Raw genomic sequence first — 16,624 nt, 5'->3', positions numbered from 1 at the left:
TTAGGTCACTAGCTATTTTATATCTGTTTGTGGGAGCTCTAGCAAATAAAAACCAGAGGGACCTCAAAGACCTTGGATGCGGAAGAAGGAGGAGATGGAGCAAGGTGCAGGAGGCAGAGCAGGGAGGGGCTGGAAGGTCGGGCTCTGAGGTGCATCTCCTGAGTGGAATCTTGACTCCACTCACTGCTGTCTGGCAGACTTGGGAAAAACATTTAACCTCCTAATATTGACTCACTAATAAAGATAGGCTTGGAGCATAAAGCTCCCCATCATCCTATTCCATATTATAAGTCTTATTGAAGTAACACTTGTAAAACTGTCACCAATGTATCTGGCATGAATTATGGGCTCATAACTAGCCCTTCTGAGTGATCTAGTGACGTACAGAAAATGGCATTCATGCTGTGGGCACCAGGGGACACTATGAGGTTTAGTCTGAGGCCCCTAATGAGTCCAAGCCCCTGGGAATGCTCAAGTGCAAAGGGCATGACTATTGCTTTTTTTGAGGCCGCTTGTATTGGGTGAATCTTAAAACACACTTGACCCTTCTTCTGATCTTGAGAAATTACTCAGACAAGGCCATCAGGCTCAGGGCCCAGACAAGAACTAGGACAAATGTTTTAGGGAATGGAGAACAAATTTGCATCCTCTGCTAACCAGAGCCACCTAACAATGACACAAGAATAAAGGCAGTAGATTTGCATGAAGAGACTTCCCTTCCTATGATAAGAGAGGACTGGAGGTTCCCCCTTAGCTGTGGGCTCAGAAGCCGAGCTCTGGGGTGTCTCCACCATGGCCTGGACTCCTCTCTGGCTCACCCTCCTCAGTCTTTGCACAGGTGCTGCTTCCCAGGATTCAGCCCCGTATTGTTATGCTAACTGTCAGCCTGGCCCTGCGCTTCAGCTCAACACAGGGAGTGGTGTAGGGTGTGGGACTCTAGGCATGAAACCCTTATCCTCACCTCTCCTGTTCTCTTTTGCAGGTTCTGTGGTTTCTTCTGAGCTGACTCAGGACCCTGCAGTGTCTGTGACTTTGGGACAGACAGTCAGGATCACCTGCCAGGGAGACAGCCTCAGAAGCTATTATGCGAGCTGGTACCAGCAGAAGCCAGGCCAGGCCCCTGTGCTGGTCATCTATGGTAACAACAACCGGCCCTCAGGGATCCCAGAGCGATTCTCTGGCTCCAGCTCAGGAAACACAGGTTCCTTGACCATCACTGGCTCAGGTGGAAGATGAGGCTGACTATTACTGTAACTCCTGGGACAGCAATGGTACCCATCCCACAGTGACACAGACAGACGGGGAAGTGAGACAGAAACCCCTTCACTATCTGTGTCACCTTCTCTCTCCAGTCCCAGCAGGACTGTGAGCAGAGCCATAAGCACGGCTGGCCCACATGGATCTGAGACCTCCAGGCTGCCCTTCCCTCAATCCCTCCAGGTAGGCTCTGCAGAAGGTGTCTCAGGATAAGATGTGAGTCTAGAAGGACCAGGCTGTTCTGCTGTTGTTTGGACTGTATCTTGCCTCAAGATGACCTGAGTGGAAGGAGAGTAAGAGGGAGCTGTGCTGTGGAGTGGTCATGGTTCCTGGAGTTCCTCTTGTATGGTGACTGGATCTAACACAATGCCTGCACTCTGTGGCCCAAATGCCCTGGATTATTGGTCTGAACTCCCCATGTTTAACTGAGACCCTCAAGCCCCAACCCCATGGATCCTGATGTTCTGAACAGGAAAGTCTTTCCTAGTGAGCACTGTGGCATCCCTTGGCACCCCCAGTTTCATACAGCAATTCCCCACTGAAAAGATGCCATGGAGTGCAAAGAATGGCTTCATGCAAAGATGTGCCTCCTTCAGAATGTAGTTCAGGAGCAGTGACTACCTGATGCCTTAATCCCAATGCATGCTTTAATTTAGAATGACATTGAAATGCCTTCTAGCTGAGCAGTCAACTGTAACACATTCCTACTCATGCCTCCCACACTTCTTTCCTAAGAGTATATCCCGAAACCCTGCTGCATGGAATCCTGCCTCCCAGAGTAGGATTCCAAGGATCTCAAAAATTTTTTAAAAACGAACAAAAAGAGTCTAGTTGGAAGAGTCTTAAAGAGGAGGCAGTTGCCCATGGAGAGAACTCTGAAGTCTGCAAATATTCATGCACTGATGAGCACTTGTGTGCAAACAAAATCCCTCTAAAAGAGAAAAGAACCACCCAAAGACACTTGAGGGAACACCCCACAGAGCTCACACCCACACACACTCCCACACACACTTACGGACACTCACACACCGCAGTCAGAGGAAGGGCCTGAGTTACAGGGCACGAGTTTGACTCATCAGAAGAGCTTTGCCTCAGTACTGGGGAAATGTGACCCTAGACAAAAGGCTGCTCAGGTCTCAACTATGAAAGTGTAAAAGCAAACAGGAAATTCAAACAGTTTTCAAGTAACTTTACTGAATTCAACAATAAAAGACAGAAATAGAGAATGAACTGCAAAAGAACTCTCAACCCAGCAGGAAAAATGTGCAATGCCTTCATCCTGTCAATATTTCTTGCAAGGTACCAAGAAAATATATGCTATGTCACACAGAGAAGTGAATCAATCCCAAATGGCAGTAAAATTGCACAGGTGATAGACCTTGTAGGAAGGATATGAAAGAAATTCTTATAACTCTACTCTGTTGTACTTGTTCATAAGGATACAGGATTGAAAAAACATGTTAAGTGGAGACATAAAACATATAAAGAGAGACCCAAGTTATACTCTTATAAATGATCCATAATACGGCTGCAGTAAAAAATACACTGAACGAGACTGATTGCAGATTGCATTCTATGAAAGAATAGATGAGTGAGCTTGAAGATATGGCAATGGCAGCTATTCAAGATGAAGCACAAAAGTATAAACAGAGTGTCAGTGAGCTTTAAGACATCTTCAACTGCCTAAATTGGTATAATGAAAGTCATTAAAGGAGATAAGATTGGACAAGGAAGAGAAAAGGTAGAAAAACAATTTAAAGGAACAATGACCAAAATTTCCCAAATTTTGTGAAAACTAGAAACTTACTATTCCAAAAAGCTTAACATGTCCCAAAGACACACAACACACACAGGGAGGATGGGGGGAGGGGGAGAGAGAGAGAGAGACAGAGAGAGGAACAACATAATGACAAGAACAAATTTGGTTTTAAAATTGTTTTAAATTTTAGTGGTTGCATAGTAGGCATATATTTTTATTGGGTACATGAGATGTTTCAAAACAGGCATGCAATGTGAAATAGCCACATTATGGAAAAGTCGGTATTCATTCACTCAAGCATTTATCCTTTGTGTTATAAACAATTCAATTTCACTCTTTTAGCTTTATAAAATGTACAATTAAGTTGTTATTGACTGTAGTCATCCTGCTGTGCTGTCAAATAGTAGGCTTTATTCATTTTCTAACTAGTTTTTTCTTACCCAGTAACCATCCCCAGATAATAGCCGATTTCTTACTAGAAGTAATGCAAGCCAGGGTCAGTGGAGTTATATTTAGAAAACAGTAAATGAAAAAACTTACTACCCAAAGCAATCTACAAACTCAATGCAATTCCTATCAAAATACCAATGACATTATTCACAGAAATAAAAAAACTCCTCTAAAATTGGTATAAAACCAGAAAAGACCCTGAATAACCAAAGCAATACTGGGCAAACAGAACACAGCTGAAGATATCACACTACTAGAATTAAAATATACTACAAACTATAGTAACCAAAGCAGGAAGGTATTGGCGTGCAGTCGGACACTGAGACCAATATAACAAAGTAGAAAACCCGGAAATACATCCATATATCTATATATGGTTGACTGATTTTCGACAAAGATGCCAAGAACATACACTGAGAAAATGGCACAATTTTCAATAAATGGTGTTGAGAAAACTGGATACCTGTGTACAGAACAATGAAACTAGACACTTATCCCCTCCACAAAAATATCAACTAAAAATGGATTAAATACCCAAATATAACACCCCAAACTATAAAATGACTAGAAGGGAACTTAACATGGGAAAGAACAAATTCTTTAGGACGTTGGTCTAGATAAAAATTATATGGTCAAGACTTCAAAAGCACAGGCAACAACAAATAATAGAGATATGAGACTTCATTAAACTAAAAGGCTCCTGAAAAGCAAAAGAAACAATCAACAGAGTAAAGGCAACGTGTAGAATGAGAGAAAATATTTGCAAACTGTTCACCTGGCAAGGACCTAACATTCTGTATAAGAAAAAAAAAACTGAAATAACTCATTAGGATAAAAATAATACCATTAAAAAGTGGGCCAAGAATTTGAAGAGACTTTTCTCAATAGAAGACATACAAATGGGCAACAGTCATATGAGAAAAATGTTCAATATCACTAATCAGCGAGGGAACGAAAATCAAAACCCCAGTGAGATACAATCTCACCCTAACTGGAATGGCTATGAGCAAAAGGACAAAAAATACAAATGCTGGTGAAGGTAGGTGATTTCATATTTCTCTAGTCCGATTCTCTGGGAACAATGAGAGCGCTCTGTCTTTGCTCTCCCTCTGGGAATTATTTTTCACATGCAAAAATATGGACCCTAGTGGGAAATAATGCCTAAGACCACCAACACCTTAGTCATTTGTTCATCATACTAGAAATGAAACTGTTTTCCAAATAATATTAACATCTATCTCTACCTATCACCATTGTGTCAAAGTCTGTGTGATCCTACAAATTTTAGAAGGCCTAGAAGAATGTTCTTGCTTTTTGCAATACAAAGATGGCCTATATCATAGATGATACAGATATAGACAGATAGATAGGGGGTTGTATCTTGAAATGTATTTCTCTAAAGGACTTATTTCACTTCAAATTTGAAATTATTCTGGTTTTAAATGTCACAAATGATAAACCTTATAGAATATAACACAATTGTATATGTTATAGTCACAGGGTCTATCAAACGATGAACAAATCATTCAGTGTTGAGGTTAGTAGTTTTTTTTTTTTTTAATTTCAATTCTCACTAAATGAGAACACATTTTATATTATATATTGCCCTAACCATACCACTTACAGGGATTGGTCAGAGACTGTGAGGTTCTGTCAACATTAAGCCAGGATGAGAATTGTATTCCTCACACTGCTCTCTGCACTCATTTGTATCCCATAATATCCCCCAAAAGTGAGCATGAAAAGTTCATTTTTTAAGCTGATTGTTCATTCTCTTACATTTAATACATGTACCAAAAATTGTCTTCATTTTTAAAATAAAGAGTCTGGCAGCTCTTCAAATGGTTAATCATAGTGACCCTGTGACCCAGCAATTCCACTCCTGAGTCTATACCCAAAAGAACTGAATACATGTGTCCACCCAAAAACCTATACAGTAATGTTTATAGCAACATTATTCATAAAAGTTAAAGGGTGGAAAAAAAATACCCATCAACACTGATAATGAATGAATAAATAAAACGTGGAATATATCCATACAACAGAATATTATACACAATAAAAAGGAATGAAGTACTGATACATGCTACAACATGGATGAACCCTTAAAAACATTATGCTAAGTGAAAGAAACCAGGCACAATGTATCACATATTTTGTGGTTCCATTCACATGAAATCTCCAGAGTGGACAAATCCGTGGAGTCAGAAAGCAGATTAGTGGTTGCGTAGCCGAAGGGGTCAGGGAGATGAGAGGATTGGGAAGTGGCAGCTAAGGGTGCGGGGTTTCTTCTTGTAATGAAGATGTTCTAAACTTGATTGTGGTGATGGATGCATAACTCTGTAAATAGGCTAAAAGTATAAGGGAGTGTACATCTTAAATGGTGCATTATATCTCAATAAAACTATTTAAATAATATATTTTATTCAACCCAATATACCTAGAATATTACTATTTTAGCGTATCCTTAATATAAAAACTACAAATGATACATTTTACATTTTTTCATAACCCACTGTGTAATTTCTGCTTCCAGCACATCTCCATTTGGACTAGTCACATTGCAGTTGCTCAACAATCACTTGTGGCTAGTGGCTACCATATGGGACACCAAAGTTCTACAGCCTTTAGGAAGATCCTAGGAAGACCAAATAGTTACCAGATTGGTGGGGCTGACTGGTTCTTTTAATCCAGCTCCTTCATGGAATGTCCAGTGCACCCACCCCCAGACCCTTCTGTAGCCGCTGCTGCTGAATGAAGACAGAGTCAAGACTGCAGTCTGCATGAGAGACAGCCCTAGTGGGGAAGAGGGCTCCATGGTCTGTGACATGAGCCTCCACTTCTGGCTCCGTGCTGGCGCACACACCCTTTGTCAGGTTCAACTTCAGACTTCAACATGTATGAGTGATGTGTCTCATTTATGAAAATAGAGATGTCATAGTACCATTCCCTCGTAACTATTTTGAGAATGGAATGTCATAATGTATGTAAACTGCTTTGGATGGTGTCTGGTACAAAGCAAGCATTATTTGGTATTCGGTAATTATTGGGGAATAATAATCATATCATTCATTTTGAAAAGAAATTTATGCTATCTTGTAATCTATGATCCTATAGAATAATCTTGATCCATACACTTTTGTTATCACAGGCAGAACAAGATCAAGTTCCTCTCTCTGGGATAAATGCCGTGACCGCTGCTCTTTGAGCATTATTTTTCTTAGATTTTTTTTTTAAACAGAAATTTATCTGACTTACCTTAACCAAATGTCTTTTCAAAGTAACCACATTTCTTTTAAGTGAAAAATTAAATATTCACTGTCTGTTATCAAGAATTATCTGAATACAAAATATTTTTTAACTATAGAAGGAATGAAAAACAACTACAGGTTACTAATCTAAAAATGCAGGCTCTGGGTTTATATGGTATTAACATGTCTTCCAAATTTTAAGGAATAGGTATTTAAATGACACGCACTTTGTTTTCAAATTTAGAAAATGTTTCAACCTCTGGCTGGGCATGGTGGCTCACGCCTATAACCCCAGCACTTTGGGAGGACAAGCTGGGAGTTTTGCCTGATCCCAGGAGCTCAAGACCAGCCTGGGCAACATGATAAAACCCCATCTCTATAAACAGTTACCAAAATTGGCCAGGCATGGTGGCACCGCCTGTAGTCCCATCTACTCGAGAGACTGAGATGGGAGGTTGCTGGAGCCAGAGAAGTTGAGGCTGCAGAAGGTAAACTATCGAGGCTAAAACATGGTAAATATTTAATTCGCCACTTAAAAGAAACGTTGGTTACACTGAAAAGAAATTTGATTCATCTAAGTTAGATACATTTCTGTTTAAAAAATAATTGAAGTGAGTTCTGTTAGCACCACTGCGTTCCAGCCTGGGCAACAGAGCAAAACCTGTTGAAAGAAAGAAAGAAACGGAAGGAAGGAAGGAAGGAAAGGAAGGAAGGAAGGGAGGGAGGGAGGGAGGGAGGGAGGGAGGAAGGAAGGAAGGGAGGGAGGGAGGGAGGGAGGGAGGGAGAGAAGGAAGGAAGGAAGGAGAAAGAAAAAAAGAAAGAAAACATTTCAAGCTTCACAGTAGCAGAGCCACTCTGTAATCAATAAGCAACAGAACCAAAATGAAAAGGGATTCTACAGAACAGTCTAACCAGCAATACAATTATAAACTGTTCAGATATCAAAACCGTTTTCAACAATAAATATATGGTATGAACACCCCATAGAGGTCAAGTAGGATGTATTATGTGTGAATGAAATTATGAGTTGAGAGTAGGAAATTTATAAATTTAATCAAACAAATTAAAGAATTATGAGGCAGTTGTGCTGCTAATGTATTATTTGGCAAGTTGTTCAGTGGAACACCAAGATATTCTTAAGGAAGATGCATATATCTTTTAAAATGTTATCATCGAAGTTGATTTTTAAAAATAAGGACATGAATACCTTTACAAAGTATTCAGGGAAAAAGAGAGAAAAATAAATTTAGATTGTGTATACATATATAAAGTGTATTTTAAAAGATATGCATTAATTCTTTTTATTCCTTAAGTAAAAGGAGCAGATGTTTAAATTCCTTGCCTTTTATTTTAAAATTTAGAAAATTCTTACAGCTTCCCACACTGAAATTTATACTAAGACAGATAATCTAATCAAGGGATAACAAAATCAAAACAGAAGTCTCTTGACGAATCTATTTTCTTGATTTTGAAGTCTTAATGTGTACTCTATAATAAAACTGTTTATCATTGATTCTGCTGTTTGAAAATATTTACTGATCATTTATCTTGCACCAAGTGACCTCCAGCTCTGAAGATAGGTCAGTGGTAAAATATACAAAATTGCCCAACTTCGTTAAGTTTAAATTCTAATGAGGAAGAAAAGAAGTAATTGATCAGGGACTTTAAAACAGGAGTGTTGTGATATGACCTGGAACTCGAATTGCATACTATGCTTGCTGTGTGGAGACTGGATTGAAACATAGGGCAATGATAGAAGCTTAAATTCTTTTAGAGCATTGCTATCCTGCATTTTGAGGGCCTCTGAAAAAAGAATGTGTAATAGTTCTCATTATTTCCTCAAGGTATCTCTGCAGTAGAGCTTTAGCCTTGTGAGGGAAGTACTATAGTGAGCAAGTGGTGAGGGTGGGAAGGTGAATTTGCAGATACCATCTGGAATGACTTCACTTTAAAGGTAAAGCTGGCAGGATTTTCATACATTTCAGTTCTGAAAGTGTGTGTGTATGTGTGTGTGTCTGTGTGTGTGTGTGCATGTGTGTGTGTGTGTGTGTGTGTGTGTTATAGAGAGAGAGAAAAAAAGAGAAAGAATGAGAACCAGACAGGTATAGGAAGACAATGACAGAGCTGCAATGACAGAGAGAATTAAAAGGGGACACCAAGAATATTGAGCTGAGAAACTATTAAATGGGAGTTGCCTTTAAACAGAATGGGGAAGAGCAAGTTTGAGGAGTGTCAGCGGCTCCATGTGGACTTACTAATTTTAACATTCCTAACTGATATCCAAATGGAGAAGTCAGACAGTGTTGTGCGTAGTCTAGTGTTACGGTATCGAAGAAAATACCAGGAAATGAATGACACAAAAGTTAGTAGAAAGCAAAGGTAAGAAACGTAAGTCAAACTTCATTTAAATGTCATTGTAGAAACTTGTAATTCTAACACTGAATACATTCTAGGGCAGGTGGTGGCGTGGTATGGTGTTTTTGGGGTGCAAGTCCTGAGTTTCAAAGCTTTGGTTTCTATACCCTTTGGAGATGCCCCCAGCCTCCTCACCCCTGCACACCTGCCAAGAAGAGCCTGTCCTGGGCACTACCTCAGGGGCAAACAGCCGAGAATCCCAGTTCAGCACAGACCTCTGAGCCTGGAGGAAGAATCCGCCTCTGGGAACAGGAGGAGCTGCTGGAACCCCTCCTCCCAGGCTTCTTTTCCTGCTCTCCAGTGCCTCTTGCAGGCAGGCAAACAACTCCAGGAGCAGCAGCAGCAGCAGGCCCCTAAGCTCCAGGGCTGCAGCTCTGCCAAATGAGAGAAGCCTCTCTCCAGTGAGGCAGAGGAGCCCAGGCCACACACCCGGGTGTCTGCCTCCATGCCTCCCACAGTGCCCAGCACTGAGAGCAGAGTAGCAGCTGCTGGCTGGGGCTGTGCCACCCCCTCTCTTCCACCTCTTGCTCAAGTTATGCTTTCAGCTCCAGGGCTGAGGCCAGTGGCTAGAGCAGGTGCCATGAAGTCAGGCAGCTCCTTAGTGGGCTCGTCCTCCACAGGACCAGGGCAAGGGCAGGAGGGTTCTGGAGCTGCCTCTAGCTCCATTTCTGTCCCTGAAGAAACTACTGGCCACCTCATCATGTGCCTGTGCCTGGTGGAACTCCAGAGGCTCCAGCTGACCAAGGGCAATGCATAGATGTGGTCCCAATGGGATCATTGGTGAGGTCTGGCCTCATAGAGCCTTCCCTGTCATACCTGGGGGCGCCTTCAGCCACAGGTGCCTGGGATGAGGAATGAGCCTGCATGAGCATCGTGAGAAAAGGCTCTCACTCCGGGCCCTCCTGAAGCAGGAGCCTCAGGATGTGGGGAGGCAGCACGAGAACATCTTGCTCTCCTGATCATCTCCCTCCAAGGGAGCTGGCTGCGGGGCTGTCCCTAGGATGTGGGTGCCTGGTTACCAGAGTTCTAAGTTCTTTGAGGGTCTGTCACCAAGGAAGTGAAGTCACTTCTTTAAGGTTCCATATCCTTGCCTCCTTCCTTCCATAAGACCTACTCAGAACCCACTGGGCTGCTGGCTGCTCACCCTCCTCCCAGGTCAGCTCCTTACCTGTACACAAGTAAGTCCACCCAGGGCCTGCTTGTACACCTGTGCCTGAGGTGCACCTGGGGCCTAGGAATCCAGTGGGGGCCTGTGATCCAACAGGGGTCTAAACTTGATTAAAACAAATTTTGATTATTCCTATAGAGAAGGAAAGGCCTTCTAGCAATAAGAAGCAGAGTTTCACATCAAATACGTAAAAAATGATCAAAATCTTATGAAGAAACATATCAATTTTAATCTCTGAAATGTTAACTTTTTGATAAATATTTAAGTTTATAAGGAAAAATGAAACCATGCTGATAAAACTACAGTTGTAGGGAATGCTATAGAGTTTCTCATGTGTGGATTGAACACAGAAAGGTTCCACCTACTTACGGTCATAATTTTCTACCTTAATCTTCCTGATCTTACGATTAATAGAAAAAATACCATGACAATGACGGTGATGATGGTTCAGGCACACAACTGAGGTTTAGTGACAGAAACATCAGATGCTCCCAGTTGCAGTGCAGTTGTTCTTATTGGGGTGTGAAAAGCAATCTTGTGTTCAGTATACACAGGAAGGAGGAGTACATGTGGGGAGAACTGCATTTCACTGGACTTAGGTTTTTCACAGAAGAGCTACAGTTTATTCTACACTCCCCATTCTGTGATCAAAAACCATGGAACAGAGAAGAGTATTTCAACCTGAGACTCAGTTACTAGAATTGCACCTGCACCTCCCTGCAACCATATATGTCACCTCTCTGTGCTGAGCCAGAAGCGTTCACATATGGCACAGACTGAGGCAGGACTCCATAGTTTTCAGCCTCCCAGGTGTCAGGTGTTCTGGGGTCACCTGGAGGAGGGAAGCTTATGGGTTCCCTTTTCTGGACCAGCAGGGGGCAGCAGAGTTGCAGTCAGAAGAGAGTCTGGGGCTGCCCAGGAGAAGCCTAAGAAGGAGGCCAACCCTGAAGGCTCAAGAGGTGTCCAAGAATCAGTCCTCAGTATGGAAGCCCAGTAAAGTCCATCCTATCCCCTTGAGCTGCGGTAACCCCGTCCTGAGTGCTAGATTTATGCAGTGTTCACCCAGGACACTGACAGGAGACGGGAACATGAGGGCCTTACCTGGGAAATGCAGCCAAGGCACCTGGGCCCGGTGTCAGCCTAGGCAGCTCCTACAGAGCTGGGATTCCCCCGAGGTTGGGGTGCTCTAGGAATGGGACACAGTGTGAGGAGATGGAGATCCCAGGGCCAGAGTCCTTCACCCAGGATGGCTGCCTGAGCCTCCTGCCACTCTCAGGGTCTTGTCCCTCTCTGTTCAGCAACATTTTGAGGAGCTGAGTCCTGAGTCCTGGGCACTTCAAGAGACTCCCCCAGCCCTTCTCCCTCTGCCTTTCCTTCCAGCTCCAGGCATAATCTGGCTCAGGGGGCAGCTCCTGTGCTCAGTGGAGTCTCATGGGGCTGGGGTGGTGCATTCAGGGCCCTGATTCCTGGATGGGACATCCCCAGCCTCCTTGAGGAGACGGTCTCCACAGGGAAGGGGATTCTCACCTGCCTCAGGCCACAGCTCTGGCCACCAGTTGGTCTTTGGCTCAGTGACATGATACACCTCATTGCAGGGACCAGGGACCAGGGACCACCACCCTATGGAGCCCACACCCTGTGCAGAGACTGTGTCTCTGGGATTCTCACAGAGACCATGGGGCTTAAAGTTGGATTTCCCATCAATATTTCATGTAAACTTGAAAAAGCACCAGAAAACCACATTGGATGGAGAACCCTGGTGCTTTTTACCAATTTACATAAAGATTTGATGGGAAAAATAAATAAACAATGGCAGAGCTGAGGATGGCAATGGCTGGTCCACTGTGGGGAAGGGGATGGCCTAGAAATATCAACACCATGGGTGAAATGAGACCAGATGTCCTGATGACTCCACATGGGTGAGGGGTTCCTTACATGACTCAACTATTCTCACTGAAATAGTTAACAGGTGTCCTAATGACACAATCCATCATTTAGATGAAATGACCAGGATGGGACATTTCCTCCAGCCAGGAAGACTGTGGACAAATTCATGAGCAGGGCTGGCCCAGTACACATGGATCTGAGACCCTCAGATCTGAGTCCCTCCAGCCCTCCAGGCAGACTCTGAAGAGGGGGCGTCAACAGTGGATTTAGGACTTAGCTGACCGGGATGTACTGGGGTTTGGGGACTCAGTTGTGACTCAGGGAAATGGGGCCTAATTGAATCAACAGACTGAGGTAGACATCCCTCAGCTGGTCTCTGGATTTCCACAGGTCATGACAAGCCAGTCCTTGGCCAGAACATCCCGGATCAGTCCCCAGAACTGCACAGCTCCAGTCATGTTATTCTCTACAGAAAAACCAGGGGAGTGGACACTGTGGGATCTGCCCAGATTCTTTCTTCTGAGCTCAGCCACCCAGCACTGTTGGGAGCTTGTGGCAGCTGAGAGCTGTGCCTTCACTGGAAAGTGTGGCTCAGTGCAGAAAACTGCCTCCTCCAGGTTTATGCTCTTCCTCAGTGGGGTTAGGTTTCATGACTACCTGAGGCCTATATCTCAAGATTCTGCCTCAACATAGGAAGACCTGAAAATCCTCCCAGCTCCACAGCTCCCCGTAGGAAATAATGAGACCTTACTGTGGGTCGGGGTCTCCTGCCCAGTGTTGCCTCCCTCACCTCCTTTCACATCTTCTGTGCATGCAATTCCCCATCTCAGCGTCTGCTTCCAGGGAACCCAAATTAAGATCACCAGCCATCCCCAACATGGGCCATGCGGGACCTCAGGAGGCCACAGTACACTGGAAAGCACGCGTTTATTCCTAAATTAGCATTGTGAGTATCCACATGCCCAGTGAGATCTGAGTGTTTCTTGCATTTGTACGGAATGAAAGGGAGCCTGAGTTGCCAGGTGCTCTGGGTTCTGAGGCAGAGTTGGAGTCAGATCTCCCTTCAGGGAAACCCGGGGCAGGAGGAGCAGCCTCACCCCATGCAGGGACCACAGATGCACCCACAGGGTGAGCAGCAGGATGGACACTGCCCGCCTCCACCCCCCACACCCTGTGCAAAAAAATCATTCTTTCCACCCCTCCTTCAGCCTATCCAAGTTGACACTTAAAAAGCCACCACAGCCCACGCTTGTCAACAGGAAACCCATTCACATCGCCATCAGCCACACGATCTCCACAGATGCTTCAAAACATAATAACAGTAGCCATGCAAGGTATAGAAAATGTCTCCTAAATAATTGTATTTAGATTACATATGAAAGTGATACTATTTTTGATATGCTAGGTAAACAAAGCATATGATTTAACCAATTTCTTCTTCTCCTTGTATTTCCAGCGCAATGACTAGACATTCGGATTCCCATGAGGCTCACATCATATTGTGAATGAGCAGTGCTGGTCTGCACCCCTTCAGGTTATAGGGGCTGTGGAGAGACCTGGTGCAGGAAGCCCCGTCTCCATCCATAGGACATCAGTGTGAACCCAGGCAGAGGCGCTGGTATAAGAGATGAGAACCCAGGGGTGAACTACCTGCTTGTGGAGGGGACTAAGCCTTCACTTGGAGCCAAATAAGCTTCTTTTCCTATCTTTAATCCTGAATGAGAGGGCTCTCTGGACCTCTTTTTGTTTTTGGGCTTGTGCCCCTTCAAGTTTCGGGCTGCCTGGATCCCAGCCCGGGGGCACTGAGGAAATGCAGGAGTCTCACACTGACTGTTGTATTTCATCTGCTGGGGCCATCCCAAACTGCTGAGTACCATTTCCTTTCCTTGTGCTCAAATAGCTGTTCCATGCACTTGTCGTGGTTTCAGAGATGAATCTGATGGGAGGACAGGATAGTGTATGTTATAATATTTAAAAGGAACTTGAATCCATTAATATTTATTTTAATATGAAACATTAGAAGAATTGTGTCATAGGCAATGGGGAAAGAGGAAAGATATTAAAATTATTTTGAGGAAAAAAATTATGTATTTATGGAGTGTCTCTGTGTGTCTTCAGTGTTGCCGGGTTGAGAGAGGTCAGCTTTAGGCTGCACTGAGGATGTGCTCCGATGGGGGAAACCAAGAAAGAGGAAAGACGCATCTCTGTGACCTGACACATAAATCACACTAAAATGGAAACAAATCTTTCAAAATATCAAACATTCACAATAAATATCACTCTGGTGCACACAGAAATGCCTGTTAACAACTTTCCCTTCTTCCTGCTCGCTCATATCCCCATAGATCACCTGTGTGCAGAGTGGACTCTGTGGTCCCCATTTCTCAGGCTAAGAACTAGAGGCTGGGAAGGACAAGTCACCTGCTCATGAGTGGGAAGGGTAGGATTGGGGGCAGAGGACTCAGGCTTAGGACTGCGGCCCTGGTTGGTGCTCCTGTTCCCTCCACAGGGTCCCTCCCACATGTGCCCGTGTGGATGCGGGTGCACTGCCTGGGGTGGCTGATGTGCTCCAGGGATTCAATGTGACAGATGCTTCAGCACAAAGCTTGTGGGTGGGGATGGGACGAAGCTGCAGCTGGGGAGACCAGAGACCAACGCCCCCTGGCAGAGGGGTCCACAGGATGGGCAGTCCCATTTCCTGACAATAGAGACAGCCTGGAGGTGGGTGCTAAGCAGAGGGCACTGCATGGTGTGCCTAGGCCTGGAGGGTCACAGAGACACAGGCACCACACAGCAGAGACACTAAGGGTCAGGAGTTCACTCAGGAAAGGGATTTCAGCAGATCTTTCTCTCCTGAGCAAATCACGTATGAAATAATTAAGATCCTGCCACCAGAATAGACAAACAAGGATTTTCATCTCCTCAGCTGAGCCCCAGTGTCCAGGGAAGCAGAAGTCTCTGAGCCCAGGCCCAGGTGAGGGTGGGGTGAGGAGAGGAGCTCAGGGTGCAGATTTGCATGGAGGCCCCGCCCTCCTCTGAGGCAGAGGAGATAACACAGGGCTAGGGGCAGGCCCAGTGCTGGGGTCTCAGCAGGCACCACTCTCGGGACATCTCCACCATGGCCTGGGCTCTGCTCCTCCTCACCCTCCTCACTCAGGGCACAGGTGATGCCTCCAGGGAAGGGGCTTCAGGGGCCTCTGGGCTGATCCTTGGTCTCTTGCTCCTCAGGTTCACCTGGGCCCAGCACTGACTCACTGGAGTGTGTTTCTCCCTCTTTCCAGGATCCTGGGCTCAGTCTGCCCTGACTCAGCCTCCCTCAGTGTCCGGGTCTCCTGGACAGTCGGTCACCATCTCCTGCACTGGAACCAGCAGTGACGTTGGTGGTTATAACTATGTCTCCTGGTACCAACAGCACCCAGGCACAGCCCCTAAACTCATGATTTATGATGTCAGTAATCGGCCCTCAGGGGTCTCTGATCGCTTCTCTGGCTCCAAGTCTGGCAACACGGCCTCCCTGACCATCTCTGGGCTCCAGGCTGAGGACGAGGCTGATTATTACTGCTGCTCATATGCAGGTAGCTACACTTTCCACAGTGGTCCAAGTTCATGGGGAAGTGAGACCAAAACCTGCCCTGGGCTCTCAGGCTCCCTCCTTGCTCTGAAGATGCTTCCTCACCCTGTGCAAGGGGCTTCCTGCAGTGGGGCCTTGAGAATTCTCCCCTCTCAGCTCCTCTCCTTTCCCACCATGAAGTCCAAAAGGAAACCTGCCCTGTGGTTTCTCATCCAGGACAGGGACAGCTTCCTGATGCTTGTGTGCTGTGGTCCCTGAATGTGCAACTCTTCCTAGCTCTTCAAATGCAGGGACAGTGACAAGGAGCTGCCTAATTGCTGGAGACACTGCTTTTTTTCAGGGATGTCTTCACCATAAATGCATCACCATCTCCCACACTGTTTGTAGAATTTTAGCCAACTATATTCTAATGGTTATCGCCACAACTTTGATCTTAGAAATAACAGTGCAGCGAACATCCCTATGCAGCCTCCTTTGAGTTCCTGTGTGAATATGACCATAGGATTCATTTCTGAAAGTGAAATGGCTGGGTATGAAAGATGTGTGTTTGTAATTTTCACCCTCTGTTGTCAGATTCCCCTCCAGAGGGGTTCTTCCAATTTTCAATGCCAGGCAGAAGTACTTGTTCAGAGTACATTGTTGAAAGTGTTCATTTTTGCCAACCTACCAGACAAAAATGTTACCTTGTTACAGTTTTATTTTTGAGTCTCCTGTTCTGCTTAAGTTTGGGCCTTTTCAGAAGGAGTTCAGTAGTTTTTCCTTTTTTAGGATTTCATAAACTTTTTCTTGAATATCCAGATAAGAAGAATTTTAGTCTTTGAGGCCAGGCACGGTGGCTCACGCCTGTAATCTCAAGCACTTTGGAA

The 16,624-nt window shown here is 44.7% G+C and overlaps 2 protein-coding genes, 1 pseudogene and 3 gene segments (V, D, J or C); 5 read left to right on the top strand and 1 right to left on the bottom strand.

Moving 5' to 3' along the window:
- Positions 1 to 16,624, top strand: part of LOC104671035 — a 724,295-nt gene that overhangs the window by 488,540 nt on the left and 219,131 nt on the right. Inside the window, 2 exon segments of the V gene segment in view lie at positions 15,220 to 15,351; positions 15,469 to 15,775. Coding sequence covers positions 15,306 to 15,351; positions 15,469 to 15,775 — 353 coding nt within the window.
- Positions 1 to 16,624, top strand: part of LOC104672491 (immunoglobulin lambda-1 light chain-like) — a 605,026-nt gene that overhangs the window by 385,717 nt on the left and 202,685 nt on the right. The gene's annotated exons all lie outside the window — the stretch shown is intronic.
- The window catches only part of LOC104674970 (immunoglobulin lambda-1 light chain-like), a 651,096-nt gene that overhangs the window by 437,149 nt on the left and 197,323 nt on the right, over positions 1 to 16,624 (top strand). The gene's annotated exons all lie outside the window — the stretch shown is intronic.
- LOC104674967 overlaps positions 1 to 16,624 on the top strand; it is a 611,567-nt gene that overhangs the window by 403,223 nt on the left and 191,720 nt on the right.
- LOC115892669 lies at positions 768 to 1,453 on the top strand. The segment is given in 2 exon segments: positions 768 to 838; positions 983 to 1,453. Coding segments are annotated over 2 exon segments (433 nt in total).
- On the bottom strand, positions 9,272 to 9,831 carry LOC104674971 (annotated as a pseudogene).

This window comes from Rhinopithecus roxellana, chromosome 13 (genome assembly GCF_007565055.1).
Source record: "Rhinopithecus roxellana isolate Shanxi Qingling chromosome 13, ASM756505v1, whole genome shotgun sequence".
NCBI lineage: Eukaryota > Metazoa > Chordata > Mammalia > Primates > Cercopithecidae > Rhinopithecus > Rhinopithecus roxellana.
Note: the sequence above shows the minus strand (reverse complement) of the source record. Positions and strands in the feature narration are given on the sequence as shown.